The sequence below is a fragment of the Myripristis murdjan genome, chromosome 18 (assembly GCF_902150065.1).
Source record: "Myripristis murdjan chromosome 18, fMyrMur1.1, whole genome shotgun sequence".
In the NCBI taxonomy this organism is placed as follows: domain Eukaryota; kingdom Metazoa; phylum Chordata; class Actinopteri; order Holocentriformes; family Holocentridae; genus Myripristis; species Myripristis murdjan.
In genome coordinates, this window is record NC_043997.1 from 839,587 (window position 1) to 857,688 (window position 18,102).

General features: G+C 43.6%; 1 protein-coding gene across 1 annotated transcript; it reads left to right on the forward strand.

Moving 5' to 3' along the window:
- The first annotated feature begins 5,642 nt into the window (after positions 1-5,642).
- LOC115376702 (H-2 class II histocompatibility antigen, A-U alpha chain-like) lies at positions 5,643-10,799 on the forward strand. The gene is made up of 4 exons (XM_030076462.1): positions 5,643-5,758; positions 6,507-6,755; positions 8,191-8,472; positions 10,458-10,799. The coding sequence occupies exons 1-4, from the start codon at positions 5,710-5,712 to the stop codon at positions 10,577-10,579; spliced, it is 702 nt and encodes a 233-aa protein (XP_029932322.1). The 5' UTR covers positions 5,643-5,709; the 3' UTR covers positions 10,580-10,799.
- The last annotated feature ends 7,303 nt before the right edge of the window (positions 10,800-18,102 follow it).

Sequence of the window (18,102 nt, forward strand, 5' to 3'; positions counted from 1 at the left end):
TGTCCCACCGGGTTCACTTCATCTTTCTTTTTTTTTTTTTGAAAAAGAGCTCTAAGGCTCTATTGTAGTTCAACTCAGCCAGAGGTGGCCCATTGATGCTGAGCAGCATGCCTTCACCTACACTTAAATACAATTTAAAGTGAGTGGAACTTGGTAAATTGAGAAAAACCAACCCATCTCTGACTTACAGTTTACTATTAACCAGATGGCTAAAAAACGGCCCTGCCTCGAGGTAGGGACTCGGAGCGGCCCTGAAAACTCCCGGGTGGGGCAGCAGCTTGGGGTTTACTTGGTGCTGACTGGATTTACTCACGGCGCGATGTGCTGTCAACAGAAAGCAAACAGCCGGGCGCTAGGCGTCCCCTAGCAACACGGCCAACACTACCAAGCGAACGCTAACGTGCCAGCTAACGTTAGCTAACAGTAACAACACACTTTTTAGCCGGCATTTTTAGAGATGCTAACGTTAGCTTAGGGAACGTTAGCTAACGCTAACAACAGGCTTTTTTAACAACACGCATTTTGATGCCCCGGTCATGGTCGTGCAGCCGCCCGGTAACTTTACAGGAACCTTCCTCTCACTCGGCCCTCTCAGTGGAGACACGGCAGGTGAGAGGGCCGAGCCAGAGGACGCTCCTGTAGCAGCTCCTGCCCCCCAGATACTACCAGGAACACTGCAGAAGCCCCAGCCGCAAGCCATCCACAACCCAAAAAAGCTCCAGCCCCGTCATGTCATATTTGGCTTTGACTTAACTGAACATTTGCTCTCACTTTAAGGAAAAAAATTCGGGATATATATCTTAAATCGATATTCAGCCAAAATATATCGGGATATGACTTTTGGTCCATATCGCCCAGCCCTACTGTCGGTCGCAATGCAATGTTAACATTAATAACATTAGGGTCGTTTTCACAGGCTTGAACAAAAAATGGATTAAACTTAATCTTGCTTAGGTACCTTGCTCTCGCCCTTTTCTCTCCCTCTGCTTCTTACCGCCTCCACTCTTGAGCGCACAGCAGCAGCACAAAGCAGGCGGGTGATAAAATTAATTGCGGCGTAGTGTAACATGTCGTGATATTTAATTTATCATTTAAAACTCTGATCATAGTAAGTATATGTGCGCAAATATATGCTATGTGTGTATGCAGGGTCGTTTTCACAGGTCATTCATACGATATACTTTAAATTGTGTTAACACCCGGGAAAAAAAAAAAAAAAAAAAAAAAAATCATCATTCCCAAGCCGTGGCGGCTTTTATTTAGCCGTGGCGGTGCGCCACGATCAATTACATGTAGCGGAAACCCTGCATGTGGACTTTTCAGGGCAGACTCCCTAAATACTAAATATGAGCAAACTAATGGAAACCTAATGGAGCCCAGAGGCGTGTATTTTATCAAACTTTTATTTAACCCTCTGAATTAAATTCCCCTCATTTATTTTCAAAAACATTTTTTAGAAAATCATTAGATCAGTCTATCAATTTTTGGTTGGACAGTGCAGAGTCATGAGTTAAAAAAAATACAAGAAGAATTGTAAAATGTATTAATTTTAATTTTATAAAAGAAGAAAAAAGGGAAAATGGGCAGGCCATTTTCCAAGAGAGCTGATTGGTCAGTAGGCAGGGCTTTTCTACCTGCTGAGCTCTTATCCTGAACTTAACCTGCTCCGGAGCAGGTTAGGTGTTCAGCATACGTTACCAAGGCAACGTAGCCTGATAAAAAGTAAGCCACCTTTATGGTACAGAAAAGCCAGGGTTAAGCCTGAAGTTAGCTCGCTAAGCCGAGATCCAGCTTTATGGTACAGGCCTCTGGCCAAGTGATTTGATTGGACAAAAACACTCCATGAGTGGGCAGGGGCTTCCGGTTGAGTGAGACGCCTTTAAGAGAGGCTCCAACGAACATTTCATTTCAACATTTCATTTCAACATTTCAACGTTTTTCTTAAGCCTTCAAGTTCTAAAGGCCATTTTGATTTTCAGTTATGACCATAACAAACTATAACACTTCTGCAGCTGTTATACCCGACAAAACGTCAAGAAAAGAGAAAAAAACAAGACAAGAACGAAGTGACTGTGCTAACCCCGCATGAAGCTAACGCCATGAGTCCTGCAATGGTGTTGAATGCAGAGGCTACTTCTGAGCTTCCTGCCGAGTTCAATAAACTGTGTTTATCGCTCGATTCGACCTTTGATCGAATCGAGTGGGGTTATTTATTTACGGTACTTGACAAATTTGGGTTTGGTAACAGTTTTATTGGATGGGTCTGTCTTCTCTATTTTTCACCACAAGCTTAGATTTGCACTAACTCTGTAAGGTCTCCATTCTTTAACCTTTCCAGGGGAACCCACCAGGGGTGTCCCCTGTCTCCACAGCTCTTTGCTGTAGCCACTGAGCCTCTTTCTACAGGACTGAGGATGTCATCGTTGCTGCAAAGAGCAAGGAGAGGAGGGGTTGGGCATCATGTGGCTTTATACGCAGATGATTTGTTAATATACCTAACTAGTCCTGAACTATGCACACCAACAGTTATCTCAATTGTCGAGGATTGTGGATCATTCTCTGGATATAAATTAAATTTCAGTAAGAGTGAATGCTTCCCAATTAATGAGAAGTCTTTATAGATTCCAAAAGCTTCAATTCCATTTCACTCATGCTAGTCAGGTTTCAAGTATCTCAGTATACACATGACTCACTTCCTCTCCTCTCTTTACAAAGCAAATCTAACTCCACTGATGAATCAAATGAAACTTGACTTTGATAGATGGAGTAGCCTTCCACTATCATTAACTGGTAGAATCCAATCAGTAAGAATGACTGTTCTCCCAAAGTTTTTACATGTCCTTAAGTGTCTCCTTGTTTTCCTCTCGAAAACTTTATTCCGTTTAATTAGTCAAACAATTGGACATTTTATTTGTGGTGGCGAACAACCCAGAATCAGTCATACTCTTCTTCAACGAAACAAAGAGATGGGTGGTGTAGCTCCTCCCAGTTTTATCCACTATTTCTGGGCCGCAAATATACAAAAAATAACATTTTGGCTCCATGCCCAGAATCTAACTGGTGTGCACTGGAATCCCAGGCTGTTTTATCTTCACTCCCAGCATCAGTGTTTTCATCTGTTCCAATGAAACCTTCTCATCACACCTCAAACCCCATAGTGCTGTCTTAAAAATATGGATCCAGTTCAGAACCCACTACAAATTTAAAGCATTCAGTTTTTTTAATCAAATCAAGAGCCACAGTTTCACAGTTCCTTGAGCGCATTATTTTGAAAAGCAGAGCATTTCTGTTAGCTGCACGTCAGGCTAACGTTAGCTCACACTGTGATGTCACTGCTGCCATGGCAACAGCAACCACCTGGAAATACTACAGCCCATACTGTTATTGATCCTATGTGGATATTGATTATTGATCAGCTGATACCATTTCCCATCTAATACCAAAACAGCTCTGCTGTGTTTTTACTGTTCCTACTATTCTTTAACCCTGTTCTTTAGCTCTGTTCTCTAACTCTGTTCTTTAACTCTGTTCTTTAGCTCTGTTCTCTAACTCTGTTCTTTAACTCTGTTCTCTAACTCTGTTCTCTAACTCTGTTCTCAAACTCTGTTCTTTAACTCTGTTCTTTAACTCTGTTCTTTAACTCTGCTCTTTCTGTTCTCTAACTCTGTTCTTTAACTCTGTTCTTTACCTCTGTTCTCTAACTCTGTTCTTTAACTCTGTTCTTTAGCTCTGTTCTCTAACTCTGTTCTTTAACTCTGTTCTCTAACTCTGTTCTCTAACTCTGTTCTCAAACTCTGTTCTTTAACTCTGTTCTTTAACTCTGCTCTTTCTGTTCTCTAACTCTGTTCTTTAACTCTGTTCTTTACCTCTGTTCTCTAACTCTGTTCTTTAACTCTGTTCTTTAGCTCTGTTCTCTAACTCTGTTCTTTAACTCTGTTCTCTAACTCTGTTCTCTAACTCTGTTCTCAAACTCTGTTCTTTAACTCTGTTCTTTAACTCTGCTCTTTCTGTTCTCTAACTCTGTTCTTTAACTCTGTTCTTTACCTCTGTTCTCTAACTCTGTTCTTTAACTCTGTTCTTTAGCTCTGTTCTCTAACTCTGTTCTTTAACTCTGTTCTCTAACTCTGTTCTTTAACTCTGTTCTTTAACTCTGTTCTCTAACTCTGTTCTTTAGCTCTGTTCTCTAACTCTGTTCTTTAACTCTGTTCTTTAGCTCTGTTCTCTAACTCTGTTCTCTAACTCTGTTCTTTAGCTCTGTCCTCTAACTCTGTTCTTTAACTCTGTTCTTTAGCTCTGTTCTCAAACTCTGTTCTTTAACCCTGTTCTTTAGCTCTGTTCTCTAACTGTTCTTTAACTCTGTTCTTTAGCTCTGTTCTTTAGCTCTGTTCTCTAACTCTGTTCTTTAACTCTGTTCTTTAGCTCTGTTCTCAAACTCTGTTCTTTAACCCTGTTCTTTAGCTCTGTTCTCTAACTGTTCTTTAACTCTGTTCTTTAACTGTGTTCTTTAACTCTGTTCTTTAGCTCTGTTCTTTAACTCTGTTCTTTAGCTCTGTTCTCTAACTGTTCTTTAACTCTGTTCTTTAACTGTGTTCTCTAACTCTGTTCTCTAACTCTGTTCTTTAACTCTGTTCTTTCTGTTCTCTAACTCTGTTCTTTAGCTCTGTTCTTTAACTCTGTTCTTTAGCTCTGTTCTTTAACTCTGTTCTTTAACTCTGTTCTCTAACTCTGTTCTTTAGCTCTGTTCTTTAGCTGTTTTCTAACTCTGTTCTTTAACTCTATACTTTAGCTCTGTTCTCTAACTCTGTTCTTTAACTCTGTTCTCTAACTCTGTTTTCTATCTCTGTTTTCTATCTCTGTTTTATAACTCTGTTCTTTAACTCTGTTCTCTAACTCTGTTCTTTAGTCTTTGGCTCTGTTCTTTAACTCTGTTCTTTAACTCTGTTTTCTATCTCTGTTTTCTAACTCTGTTTTCTATCTCTGTTTTCTAACTCTGTTCTTTAACTCTGTTCTCTAACTCTGTTCTTTAACTCTGTTCTTTAACTCTGTTCTTTAATTCTGTTCTTTAGCTCTGTTCTGTAGCCCTGTTCTTTAACTCTGTTCTCTAACTCTGTTCTTTAGCTCTGTTCTTTAGCTCTGTTCTCTAACTCTGTTCTCTAACTCTGTTCTTTAGCTCTGTTCTTTAGCTCTGTTCTTTAGCTCTGTTCTTTAGCTCTGTTCTCTAACTCTGTTCTTTAGTTTTCTAACTCTGTTCTTTAGCTCTGTTCTTTAACTCTGTTCTTTAGCTCTGTTCTTTAGCTCTGTTCTTTAACTCTGTTCTCTAACTCTGTTCTCTAACTCTGTTCTTTAACTCTGTTCTCTAACTCTGTTCTTTAACTCTGTTCTTTAACTCTGTTCTTTAACTCTGTTCTTTAACTCTGTTCTCTAACTCTGTTCTCTAACTCTGTTCTTTAACTCTGTTCTTTAGCTCTGATCTCTGTCCTCGTCCTTGTCCAGGTTCTCTGCGTCTGGGTTCCTCCTCCTGGTTCCAGCTGTGTTGTGGCTGTTTCCTCAGCAGCTCTGCTCTGTGTCTACCTGGAGACTGATGATGTCACAGAAAGCTGTGCTGTGATTGGTGGCTGTGTGTGTGAGCCAACATTTGGACAGAGAACTTGCTCCTGTTTGTGTTAGTTTCCAGCAGAGAGTGAAGTCAGCGCTGAGCCCCACACCGAGATGAAGAGCCTCCTCATCCTCTCCTGGCTGCTGTGTGTCCGAGCAGAAGGTCAGCACAGCTTCTCACCTGCTGCACTCTCACCTGACAGCTACACAACAACACAACAACACAACAACACAACAGACACAGCTACACAACAACACAACAAACACAACAACACAACAACACAACAAACACAACAACACAACAAACACAACAAACACAATAACACAACAAACACAACAGACACAACAAACACAACAAACACAACAACACTACAAACACTACAAACACAACAACACTACAAACACTACAAACACAACAACACAACAACAGTACAAACACAACAAACACAACAACACAACAAACACTACAAACACTACAAACACAACAAACACTACAAACACAACAAACACTACAAACACAACAAACACAACAGACACAACAGACACTACAAACACAACAACACAACAAACACTACAAACACAACAAACACAACAACACAACAAACACTACAAACACTACAAACACAACAAACACAACAACACTACAAACACTACAAACACAACAAACACAACAGACACAACAGACACAACAAACACAACAGACACAACAAACACAACAAACACAACAACACAACAAACACAACAACACAACAAACACAACAAACACAACAAACACAACAAACACAACAAACACTACAAACACAACAAACACAACAAACACTACAAACACTACAAACACAACAAACACAACAAACACTACAAACACTACAACTAATGCTGTCGCTGGTTTTCTTCTCCTGTTTCCTGTCCAGGTCTTCATGAGGACATACGTGTCTTTGGCTGTTCAGACACTGGTGCAGAGGACATGTACGGCCTGGACGGTGAAGAGAAGGAGTACATCGACTTCAAGAAGAAGGAAGCTGTTGATGCTCAGCCCAAGTTTTTTGTAGATCATGTGCACTACCCAGGACATTATGAACAGGCTGTGGGTGATCTGGCCACCTGCAGACAGAACCTGGGAGTATCTCGTCGTGCCTACAAGAACCCACCACCTGAGCTCGGTAAAGACATCATAACTCTAAAACTGTTTACCTTTATCATGCTGTCATTAAAGGGACAGTTCAGATTTATTGGCAGAGGGTGGTATGTACATATAAACAAACACACACACACACACAAATACACCGACACACTCATGCCAGTGCCAGCAGACTCTAACGTTCTAACATCTCGTCTCCAAACAAAAATGAAACTTCAGCTCGACCAAAAGGCAGCTTAATGTGTTGTTTTCCACCTGTTTTTTTCTCCTGATTGGTTACTGCAGCCTGTCAATCATGTTTCCACTGTGCCACTTTCAAAATAAGAGTTCCCTACTCACCTTTTCACCAGCAGGTTGATCACTGAGAGAAATTTCATTTAGTTTAATCTTTCATAATATTATATAACAGAGGAAAATAAATCTAGGAATCAGGGATGTCAGATAAAGTTATCTAGTTTAATTCATTCTAAAAATGATAATGTGTTTTAAAAATTACACAGATAAATGCATATACAATATCTGCTGTTATGTCCATGTTGTTGCTTTCAGCATTTCTCCCTGGATTTTTTTTATTATCCAGACATTTTGAACATGATGAGTTTTACATTTGATTTTTGAGGAGTTATGATCTAAAACCTGATTTCTGTCTCCTAAAGTAAAATACCACAAGTGTTTTTCTGTTTAGTCAGAGTGAATATTTGTTGATTTGTTTTTTGGTTAGACCGAGGGAGCAGTGAGAGAGAAAAGCAATACACACACACACAGTTTTCAGGGTCAGGCAGCAGGAAGCAGGCTAGCTGCTAACAGCTAACTTCATCAAAGAGATGAACTAACCTCAGGCTTATTAAATTTGTTATATTTGATCTCTTTCCTGTCCCTGATACCTACTTTAAAATAGACTAATTGATTGATTAGTTGATTTAATTGATGAATAATCTGTCTTTCTGTGGGCCACCACCACATGGTTAGCTGCTGCCAGCCAGGTGGATCTATACATGGATCTGTCCAGGTGTGGACGTGGAGGAGGTGAGGGGAAGACAGGACAAGTGTGATGGAAACAGGTTTTCACATGTTGGTCTGACGGGCTGAGAGTTTTGAGTGCTAAAGGGCACATCAGCAGGGTTGAAAACCCTTCTCTGAAATATTCAGGCAGCATCTGATGTTAATGAGCTCAAACTGCTGCACTTATTATTAACACTGTCATTATTATTATTGCTGGTGTGGTTATTAATAGTATTAAGGTTACTGTAATTATCATCATTACTATACATCTCTATATGGAACTATATTGAACATTGCATTGTACTCCCCGCAAATATACGTATTTCTCTGTGTTGCTGATAAACCAGATATATTCTACTAGGAAATTTAAATCTGTTCAATAAGTTGTTGCAGATGTTTCATGTTCCTGTTGAAGAGCAGTTATGACGTTCTACCTGTTCCCTGTGTGTGTGCAGAAACTCCTCACTGCACCATCTACCCCCGAGACGACGTGCAGCTCGACGTGGAGAACCGCCTCATCTGCCACGTGAGCGGGTTCTTTCCCGCTCCTGTCTCCGTCTACTGGACCAGGAACGAGCAGAACGTGACCGAGGGAACCAGCATCAACATCCCGAACCCCAGCAAAGACGGAACCTTCACCCAGATCTCCACCCTGAAGTTCACCCCCCAGCAGGGAGACATCTACAGCTGCACGGTGCAGCACCCAGCTCTGGAGCAGCCGCTGACCCGAGTCTGGGGTGACGCACCTTTCTCACCTAGCTACCCCTGAGCTGAGCCTGCTGCTAACCTGTTAGCCTGCTGCTAACCTGTTAGCCTGACCCCACCCTGCTGCTAACCTGTTAGCCTGACCCCACCCTGCTGCTAACCTGTTAGCCTGCTGCTAACCTGTTAGCCTGACCCGACCCTGCTGCTAACCTGTTAGCCTGACCCCACCCTGCTGCTAACCTGTTAGCCTGCTGCTAACCTGTTAGCGTGCTGCTAACCTGTTAGCCTGACCCCACCCTGCTGCTAACCTGTTAGCCTGCTGCTAACCTGTTAGCCTGACCCCACCCTGCTGCTAACCTGTTAGCCTGACCCCACCCTGCTGCTAACCTGTTAGCCTGCTGCTAAGCTGTTAGCCTGACCCCACACTGCTGCTAACCTGTTAGCCTGCTGCTAACCTGTTAGCAGCTAACCTGTTAGCCTGACCCCACCCTGCTAACCTGTTAGCCTGACCCCACCCTGCTGCTAACCTGTTAGCCTGCTGCTAACCTGTTAGCCTGACCCCACCCTGCTGCTAACCTGTTAGCCTGCTGCTAACCTGTTAGCAGCTAACCTGTTAGCCTGACCCCACCCTGCTAACCTGTTAGCCTGACCCCACCCTGCTGCTAACCTGTTAGCCTGCTGCTAACCTGTTAGCCTGACCCCACCCTGCTGCTAACCTGTTAGCCTGCTGCTAACCTGTTAGCCTGACCCCACCCTGCTGCTAACCTGTTAGCCTGACCCCACCCTGCTGCTAACCTGTTAGCCTGACCCCACCCTGCTGCTAACCTGTTAGCCTGCTGCTAACCTGTTAGCCTGACCCCACCCTGCTGCTAACCTGTTAGCCTGACCCCACCCTGCTGCTAACCTGTTAGCCTGCTGCTAACCTGTTAGCCTGACCCCACCCTGCTGCTAACCTGTTAGCCTGCTGCTAACCTGTTAGCCTGACCCCACCCTGCTGCTAACCTGTTAGCCTGACCCCACCCTGCTGCTAACCTGTTAGCCTGCTGCTAAGCTGTTAGCCTGACCCCACACTGCTGCTAACCTGTTAGCCTGCTGCTAACCTGTTAGCCTGACCCCACCCTGCTGCTAACCTGTTAGCCTGCTGCTAACCTGTTAGCCTGACCCCACACTGCTGCTAACCTGTTAGCCTGCTGCTAACCTGTTAGCCTGACCCCACCCTGCTGCTAACCTGTTATCTAGCAGATTAAAGCTAAAGCTAACCTGTTATCTAGCAGATTAAAGCTATAGCTAACCTGTTATGTAGCAGATTAAAGCTAAAGCTAACCTGTTATCTAGGAGGTTAAAGCTAAGCTAACCTGTTATCTAGCAGATTAAAGCTAAAGCCAACCTGTTATCTAGCAGATTAAAGCTATAGCTAACCTGTTATGTAGCAGATTAAAGCTAAGCTAACCTATTATCTAGCAGGTTAAAGCTAAGCTAACCTGTTATCTAGCAGATTGAAGCTAAAGCTAACCTGTTAGCAAATTGAAGCTAAAGCTAATCTGTTATCTAGCAGATTAAAGCTAAAGCTAACCTGTTAGCAGATTAAAGCTAAAGCTAACCTGTTAGCAGATTGAAGCTAAAGCTAACCTGTTAGCAAATTGAAGCTAAAGCTAACCTGTTATCTAGCAGATTAAAGCTAAGCTAACCTGTTAGCAGATTATAGCTAAAGCTAACCTGTTAGCAGATTAAAGCTAAAGCTAACCTGTTAGCAGATTGAAGCTAAAGCTAACCTGTTAGCAGACTGAAGCTAAAGCTAACCTGTTAGCAGACTGAAGCTAAAGCTAACCTGTTAGCAGACTGAAGCTAAAGCTAACCTGTTAGCAGACTGAAGCTAAAGCTAACCTGTTAGCAGATTGAAGCTAAGCTAACCTGTTAGCAGAATAAAGCTAAGCTAACCTGTTAGGTAGCAGTTTAAAGCTAAAGCTAACCTGTTAGCAGACTGAAGCTAACTGGTGTTGGTGTGTTGTTCCTGCAGATGTGCAGCAGGACCAGCCGGGGATCGGACCTGCGGTGTTTTGTGGACTGGGTCTGACCGTGGGTCTGCTGGGCGTGGCCACAGGAACCTTCTTCCTCATCAAAGGAAACGAATGCAGCTGATTGGCTGTCGCTGTCTTTAATCAGCTTCTATCTGCTGCTGATCAACATGGAGCACAGCGCTAACGTGCTAGCTGTCACATGATGATTTAAATAAAGTTTGTGTGTTTGGGTTCTCTCTGCTACATGTTGCTGCACAGCCAATACTGATCACTGCATCTGAATGTTGGTGGAATCAATATCATATTTAACATTAAACAATTAAAGAATCAACAACAACAAACTTGTTTTGTTTGTGTCAAACAGCTGAGGTAAGACACAAAGTATCACAGAAATAAAAGTATTTTGTAATATTTGTATGTTGTGTTGAGTTTAGTCAGACTGTGCAGTCAGAGTGAATCACACAGCTCTGTTCACACTCAAACCAGAGATTATTGCAGAGATTATTGCAAATTATTGATCACTGCAAAGACAATCACCAAAAGTCCAGGGTTCTTGTGAACATCAGGATGTGACGGTGCAGGTTCCTCACTTGTTCCTCTCATGATTCCCCCTGGACCCGTCAGGTTTTATTGTGTTTTTACCTTTGCTTGATTTTATTTGCATGCTAGATTGAGTTTTACACACCAGGGGCGGTGCCAGACACCGTAGACATCCGAGGCTTAAGCCCGGGCCGACTGGAGGATCTGGGGGTATGCCCCTGTAGGAGAAAATTTTGAAAAATAGTGGCTGCAGGGGACTTTCAAGAGACTTAACAATGGCAAAATTTAGACTTAAAACATAAGGCATTCAGTTTACTGTATAATCAATTATAGGTGTATGCCTACTTAGAGTCAATAGGCCTAGTATGCGGCTCACTGGAATTGAAAGCACTCATGTAGTTCTATCAAAGTCCCTTTAGGCCAAGCCTGTTCACTTGGCGGCCATATTGGTAACACCTTTTGGGCATCTACTTCAGATCAGTAAGTGCAGGTGCCTATCAGCATGAATGGAGAATGAGCCCAAACTGCACATAGGAAGGTCATGGTGACTAACAAAGTATACCACACAAATAAATATTAAATCGGAATCGATGGTATATATCTCCCAATAAAGTTAGAACAAGGCTTAAACATGTCTTATTTTTCACATTAACCTGCTCACTGACAGAGTACATCCTGGTCTGTTTCAATTCCATCACAATGTGCTCTATGATTTCTGTCAGGACACGACTTATCATTTCATTTTGGGAAGAATGAGAGAGATAGGTGATATGTGACACACTGGATTTCTAACTGGAATCCAGTGTGAATAAAATAATATAAAAAAGAGAAACTCTCAACTTGTGCAGTTACAAAGTGCATTACAAGAGATCTGTCATTAAAAGCAACATGCATCAATATATCATTTCATTTGTCAGTATAATACCATGCAATACAATAATCTCTGATTTGACAGTCATTCCAATTCAGTTCAGTTTTACATGACGACGTCAGGCACACTTGCGACGGAGCACAGAGGTAAGCAGCTCCTAAAGGTTAGGGCTCGTCACGGTGAGTATAAAGCGATATATCAACAAAGAAACTGTTAATAACTCCAAACCCACCGGCAGCGAACTGTCACAACTGCGGCTCGGCAGCCACGAAGCTACTTCCTGAAACCAGGCAACAGGCTGCCGTTTGCACCTGCGTTACAATACAAATTCACAAAAAGAGCACGCAAATGAAAATTACAGAAACCTTAAATGCCACTGTGTGTTTCATCTAGCCAATGACAGGCAGAATAATAAGAATCACTTTATTGTCAATGTAATCTGGGTAAATTCACCCTAGATTAATGCCATGTTACTGTTCCTTTAAGAGATGCTGACATTGATTGACATGTTCCGCTCACGCACAGCAGAGAGCGCTGTGGGTGTGACTTTTTTCCCTCTTTTGCAGTGCGCAGTGTTTGTTTCCCTCTGTTCATGACGCCACCCCGTATGAGTTGTTGAAAAAGTGTATTTGGAAATAGAAAACTGTAAATTAGAGTTGAATTTGATGCTGGACCACCAGAAGTGGCCAAGAAGCCTGGAAACAATTAGCACTGTTCGCAATCGATATCCCGGTGAGTTAACAGCCATAATTTACTACCTGTTGAATTAGCATGCTAACTCCCATAGAGAGCACGGCACACGGAAAATTAGAGGCCGGTAGGCCGATATTTTTCTTTTAACAAAACCAGTCGGGATCACCTCAAAGAGGGATAAAATGTTGTGTATGTGTATAAATAGTACTGTGTGCCCTATGAGCCATGTGGTACTGTCAAATTGTATTTTATGTTGCCTGCTAAATTCTGTGCCGAAGCTAGCTAACACCGCACGCGGTGTGGGGTCGGTGGAAAAATCGCGGTCAAAGCAAGAGGGTTAGTGGAAGCCATTTTGTAGCTTCGCTACCATAGTTGTGAATTGTGTTTATAAAATGTATATTTGAAGTGTGCCTAATCTTTAAGATGGTTATGTTGGGTTTTTTTTGCCTTAATTTTTACAGTTATAGATGTTGAAATATTTACAGTTTCTGTGGGTTAATGTAAATGAAAAAAAGACACCTTAGGGCCGGAATTGTTTGAAAGTGAATTTCATTTGACATTTATGATGGACTTGTTGAATAATTGCCCTGCACATGTGTGTAGGCTGTTTTTTTTTTCCTGTGGACATTCTTCAGTGGAGCACTCGTCGCCCGTCTGCCCCCCCCCCCCCCCCCCCTCCACCCCTCCACCTTCCTGCGGTCTCCATTCATCCGCACCTTCATCCAAGGGAACATCACTACCTCCATCCAATCAACACTGCAGCCGACACCTGGGACTGTGTGGGACACTTGGTGTGAAAGAGGGTGGTAGGACATTGAGGCTACGTTTACACGTAGTCGGGTATTTTGAGAAACAAATATTTCCCTCCCCCCGTTTTCCAAAATAACAGCGTGCACACGGCATCGTTTTCAAAAAAGTTTCCGTTAACATCAACCCGCATAAATATGCCGTTGAGCGCCATCATAACTACACCAAGCCTATGGGCGGCGGGGTAGGAAGAAGGAGAAAACCATGCAAGCCAATCAGAAGCCAAACCTGACAGCAGTCTGCCCAGGTCGGACCCAAGCGATGCTGGCGGTGCCACTGACTGGCTCTCTGTGTTGGAGGGAGGAGACTGACCTCCGAGCCCTTATTCATCTCTGCTCCTCGATATAAAAAAGCTGCTGTAATTGAAAAAGCAAACATATGGACAGAAATGCGACTGCTACTGTGAATGCATCCATGATCATCACCATTATAGACATAATATACGTTTATCATGTCTATGATCACCATAGCCAAATGTAAACACTGTGCGCACGTTTGGCGCATAATGTGACATCGGCTGCCTGAAACTCTGTATTTCTCCGTTTTTCTCAGTTTACATGCAAACGCCAAACAGGAGTTTTCCTAAATCTCCACTTTGGCCGGAGTTTTTAGAAAGAATCGTTTTCAGAGGCGAATTCGCCGTTTGCGTGTAAACGAAGGGCACAAACGAAGGGAAATGTCGCCGTTTTTAAAAATACCCGTGTACGTGTAAACGTAGCCTGAGTGCACTCAAATCAGTTTAGTTTCATTTCCTTTTACATTTTCCTTTGTTAATTTGAACTTTGGAATCCCTGAGATCTCAGAGTTTTTTTGTTGTACTTACCTGTTGTGTGTCAAAAGAAAAAAAAGAAAAAAGAGAGGACATTTTATATGTGAAACAAGGTTGAATAATATGTATATAGTGAATAATATTGATGCTTTTGTTGGACAGGATTCATTCCATTATTATTGAACTGTTGACAAGTATCCTGGGAAAAAAAAAGAAAAGATATATATATTTTTTGCACTTTTTTCCTCTTTCTACATAAATACTTACCTTAAGCAAAGAAATCTGTTATGGTGTGAATTACTGGGGTGGATGTTCCATGTCTATTTTTTGCAGTCAGGCAATATTAATGATAACCAACCTCCTCATCGAATCTAGATTTAGATACCAGACCCCTGTTCCTGTTCATTCTTTAAGGTAAGAGGTTTGTGGGGTTACATCAACAACAAATTAGGTACAGGTGTCCTCTTGAGCAGGTCAGGAATCGAGCCCGAGGTATCTTGTATGGCAGGCAGACACTAAATGCTCTGTCATCGGGGCTTGTTTATGTTTTTAATGGTCTGGGCTCAAAAATGCAAGTCCGATCAGTTTGAAAATTGATATGCCGCTTCTTCTCTACAAGATACACACATTTTTTCATACAGGATAATAAAATAATAATAAAAATAAAAAATAAAGCTCAAAAAAGATCCGGGACTTAAGCCCCAAAAGCCAGGAAGCCAAGGCCAGAAGTGACACATACACTTCTGGCCTTAATTGGGACATGATTAGAGAGAACCAGCACGTGCAGTTGATGGACAAATGCAACAGCCACTGCGGGAAGTGGAACAGGTCTGCTACGACCAATCAGTGTCTGGGAGGAAAGCCCAACCTGGAAAACACTGGAAGAAAAGGCCCCAGCAGGAGAGGAGGACAGAGACTTGGCTGTCACCCTTGCTCCTTAGTAACAAATATATACACATTTCAACCAAAGAACGTACAGCTGAAAACACATTTTAACAGTCATGTGTGCTTTTAGCATTAGACCAGTTTCCATAAGAAGTAAGGTTGGGACTACTGCTAGAAACATTTTGCCTTCCTTCAGAAAGTCTCCACAGACGTGGCCATTCTCTTGGAGGGATTTGAACATGTTCATCTGGAGATGAATGTTTTGTTTTCTTAGTGTTTCCCATCTGGGCCCTGTCCCAGCAGCAGGGTTTGGGCTCAGTGAGGTCACTTCAGGTTAGCCCTGCTGGGTTTTCTGCACCATGAAGGTGGTTTACTTTTTATCGGGGTACCTTGCCATGGTAACATACGCTGAACACCACACCTGCTCCGGAGCAGGTGAAGTTCAGGATCAGAGCTCAGCAGGTAGAAAAGCCCTGCCTACTGACCAATCAGCTCTCTTGGAAAATGGCCTGCCCATTGGCTGAGAACCCAGAGGATCGAGGTGCACAACTTGTGCTCCTTTTTTTCCAAGTTAGGCTGAGGATTTTTTCCCCTTTCTTCTTCTTTTATAAAATTAATACATTTTACTTAGACTTCTTATTTTAATTCTTTGTTTTTCTCTCACATTTTCAAGTTTGAAGAGAAGAAGAAGGAATTCTTCTTCTTCTTTTTTTTTACTCATGACTCCACACTGTCCAACCAAAAATTGATCTTGTAGACTGATTCAAGATTCAAGATTCAAGATTTGTATGTCACATGCATGAATGTACAAGTACAGTAGCAGTGAAATGATAAAAATAGATACATAATAAATAAAAAGATAATATATAAAAATTAACAATAAAATAGAAAGTATTTACACTCCTATATACAATATACAATTATGGACATTAAGTGTGCATATGGACATTAAATGTGCATTATATAGTAAATAGAAAGTAAAAAGGTAATGGGGGGACTGTGAGTGTCAGACAGCAGGGGGTAGTAAGGTGCTGAGCTGTCTGATACTACAAGCAGGTGATATGTATTGATGTGATCTGTTATGAGGTGTTTTGTTATTAAGAGTTCAGGATCCGTGTGGCCTGAGGGAAGAAGCTCCTTTCCAGCCTCTCAGTCCTGGCTATGATGGAGTGAAGCCGCTTGCCTGAGGGCAGCCACTCCAACAGTTTGTGGTTTGGGATGGTGAGTGTCTTTAATAATCCGATTTGCCCTGGACCTGCACCGCCGGGTGTAGATGTCCTGGAGGCAGGGCAGTGCTGTATGGGTGTAGATGTCCTGGAGGCCAGGCGGTGCTGTTGGGGTGTAGATGTCCTGGAGGCGGGGCGGTGCTGTGTGGGTGTAGATGTCCTGGAGGCCGGGCAGTGCTGTGCGGGTGTAGATGTCCTGGAGGCCGGACATCTGCTGAAGGTTTTCAGCAGCGAAGCAGAGATCCTAAATTTCCTCAGTCGCCTGAGGTGGTACAACCGCTGCCTAGCCTTCTCCACCAGGGTTGAGGTGTGTGTGGTCCTGGTCAGGTCCTCAGAGATGTGAACCCCGAGGTACCTGTAATTGCTTACTCTCTAGATAGATCCTGAGTGGCGCATAGTGGATCCTCTGCCTCTCTTGCCTGAAGTCGACCACCACCTCCTTGGTCTTGGAGATATTCAGGTCCAGGTTGTTGTCCTTACACCAAGAAGACAGCAGCTCCACCTCCTCCAGATAGGCCGTCTCGTTGTTGTTGGAGATCAGGCCTACCACCACTGTGTCATCTGCAAATTTCACAATGATGTTGGATCGGTGTGTCGCTGTGCAGTCATGGGTGTACAAGGAGTAGAGCAGAGAGCTCAGTACGCAGCCTTGGGGGGCACCAGAGTTGAGGGTACGGGAGCTGGAGGTGTGGGCTCCAACCTTCACCACCTGTGGTCTGCCAGTCAGGAAGCTCTGAACCCAGGAGCAGAGTGAGGGACTCAGCCCCAGGTCCCCGAGCTTGGTGACCAGTCTGTGGGGAACTATGGTGTTAAATGCTGAGCTGTAATCAATAAACAGCAGACGCACATAATTCCCCTTACCGGTGTCCAGGTGGGAGAGGGTGGAGTGGAGGACATGGGTGATGGCGTCGTCAGTACTCCTATTGGGGCGATAGGCGAACTGAAGGGGGTCCAGGGAGTCCGGCAGTGATGAACAGATGAAGTCTTTGATGAGTCTTTCAAAGCACTTCATCACCACAGAGGTCAGAGCTACAGGGCGGAAGTCATTTAGACCGGCTGGGTTGGTCTTTTTGGGCACAGGGATGATGGTGGACTTTTTTAGGCAGGTGGGGACGACGGAGTGGGCCAGGGACAGATTGAAGATGGTTGTGAACACTGGAGCTAACTGGCTAGCGCAGGATTTTAGCAGACGCCCGGGGATGCCGTCTGGGCCGGCTGCCTTCCTGCTGTTCACTTGCCTCAGAGCTCTCCTCACGTCGTGCTCCTAGAGCGAGAGTGGACGGTCCTCCTCACCGGTCAGGCCGCCTGCCTCGATTGCGTTAGCCACAGCGCTAGCGCTAGCACCGCCAGCCTCAAAGCGAGCGAAGAAGGTGTTAAGCTCTTCCGCCAGTGAGGAGTCCACCACAGCCGAGGTGTTCACTCGTCCTGTATAATCCGTAATCGTCCGCAGTCCTTGCCACATGCGTCTGCTGTCGCACAGTTGTTCCTCCACCTTATCCCTGTATCGCCTCTTAGCCGCTTTCACTGCTTTCCTGAGCTTGTAGGCTGCCACTTTGTACGATGACATGTCTCCGGTGATGAGTCCCTCGTTATAGGCAGCGCTACGTGCTTTCAGAGCCTCACGGATAGACTTATCCACCCACGGTTTCTGATTAGGAAAAACCTCCACAGTCACCATAGGAATGGTAATGGTCCAACTTATTATCCATGGATTGGACGTTGGCCAGCAGGATACTGGGAAGAGGAGGATGGTGTGCTCGTGCTCGCAGCCTGTTTCTGCGAGCACGTTTCCCTCTGTGTTTTTTCCTGCTTCTCCTCGGAGGCCCGTTCCCCTGGTTACACTCCGCGTCCCG

What these genes read in the sequence shown, in the direction of transcription:
- LOC115376702 (XM_030076462.1), top strand. Translation starts at nt 5,710, where the DNA reads ATGAAGAGCCTCCTCATCCTCTCCTGGCTGCTGTGTGTCCGAGCAGAA. An exon ending in GCTGTGTGTCCGAGCAGAAG is followed by an intron (nt 5,759 to 6,506) that starts GTCAGCACAGCT and finishes TTTCCTGTCCAG; the next exon opens with GTCTTCATGAGGACATACGT. An exon ending in GCCGCTGACCCGAGTCTGGG is followed by an intron (nt 8,473 to 10,457) that starts GTGACGCACCTT and finishes TTGTTCCTGCAG; the next exon opens with ATGTGCAGCAGGACCAGCCG.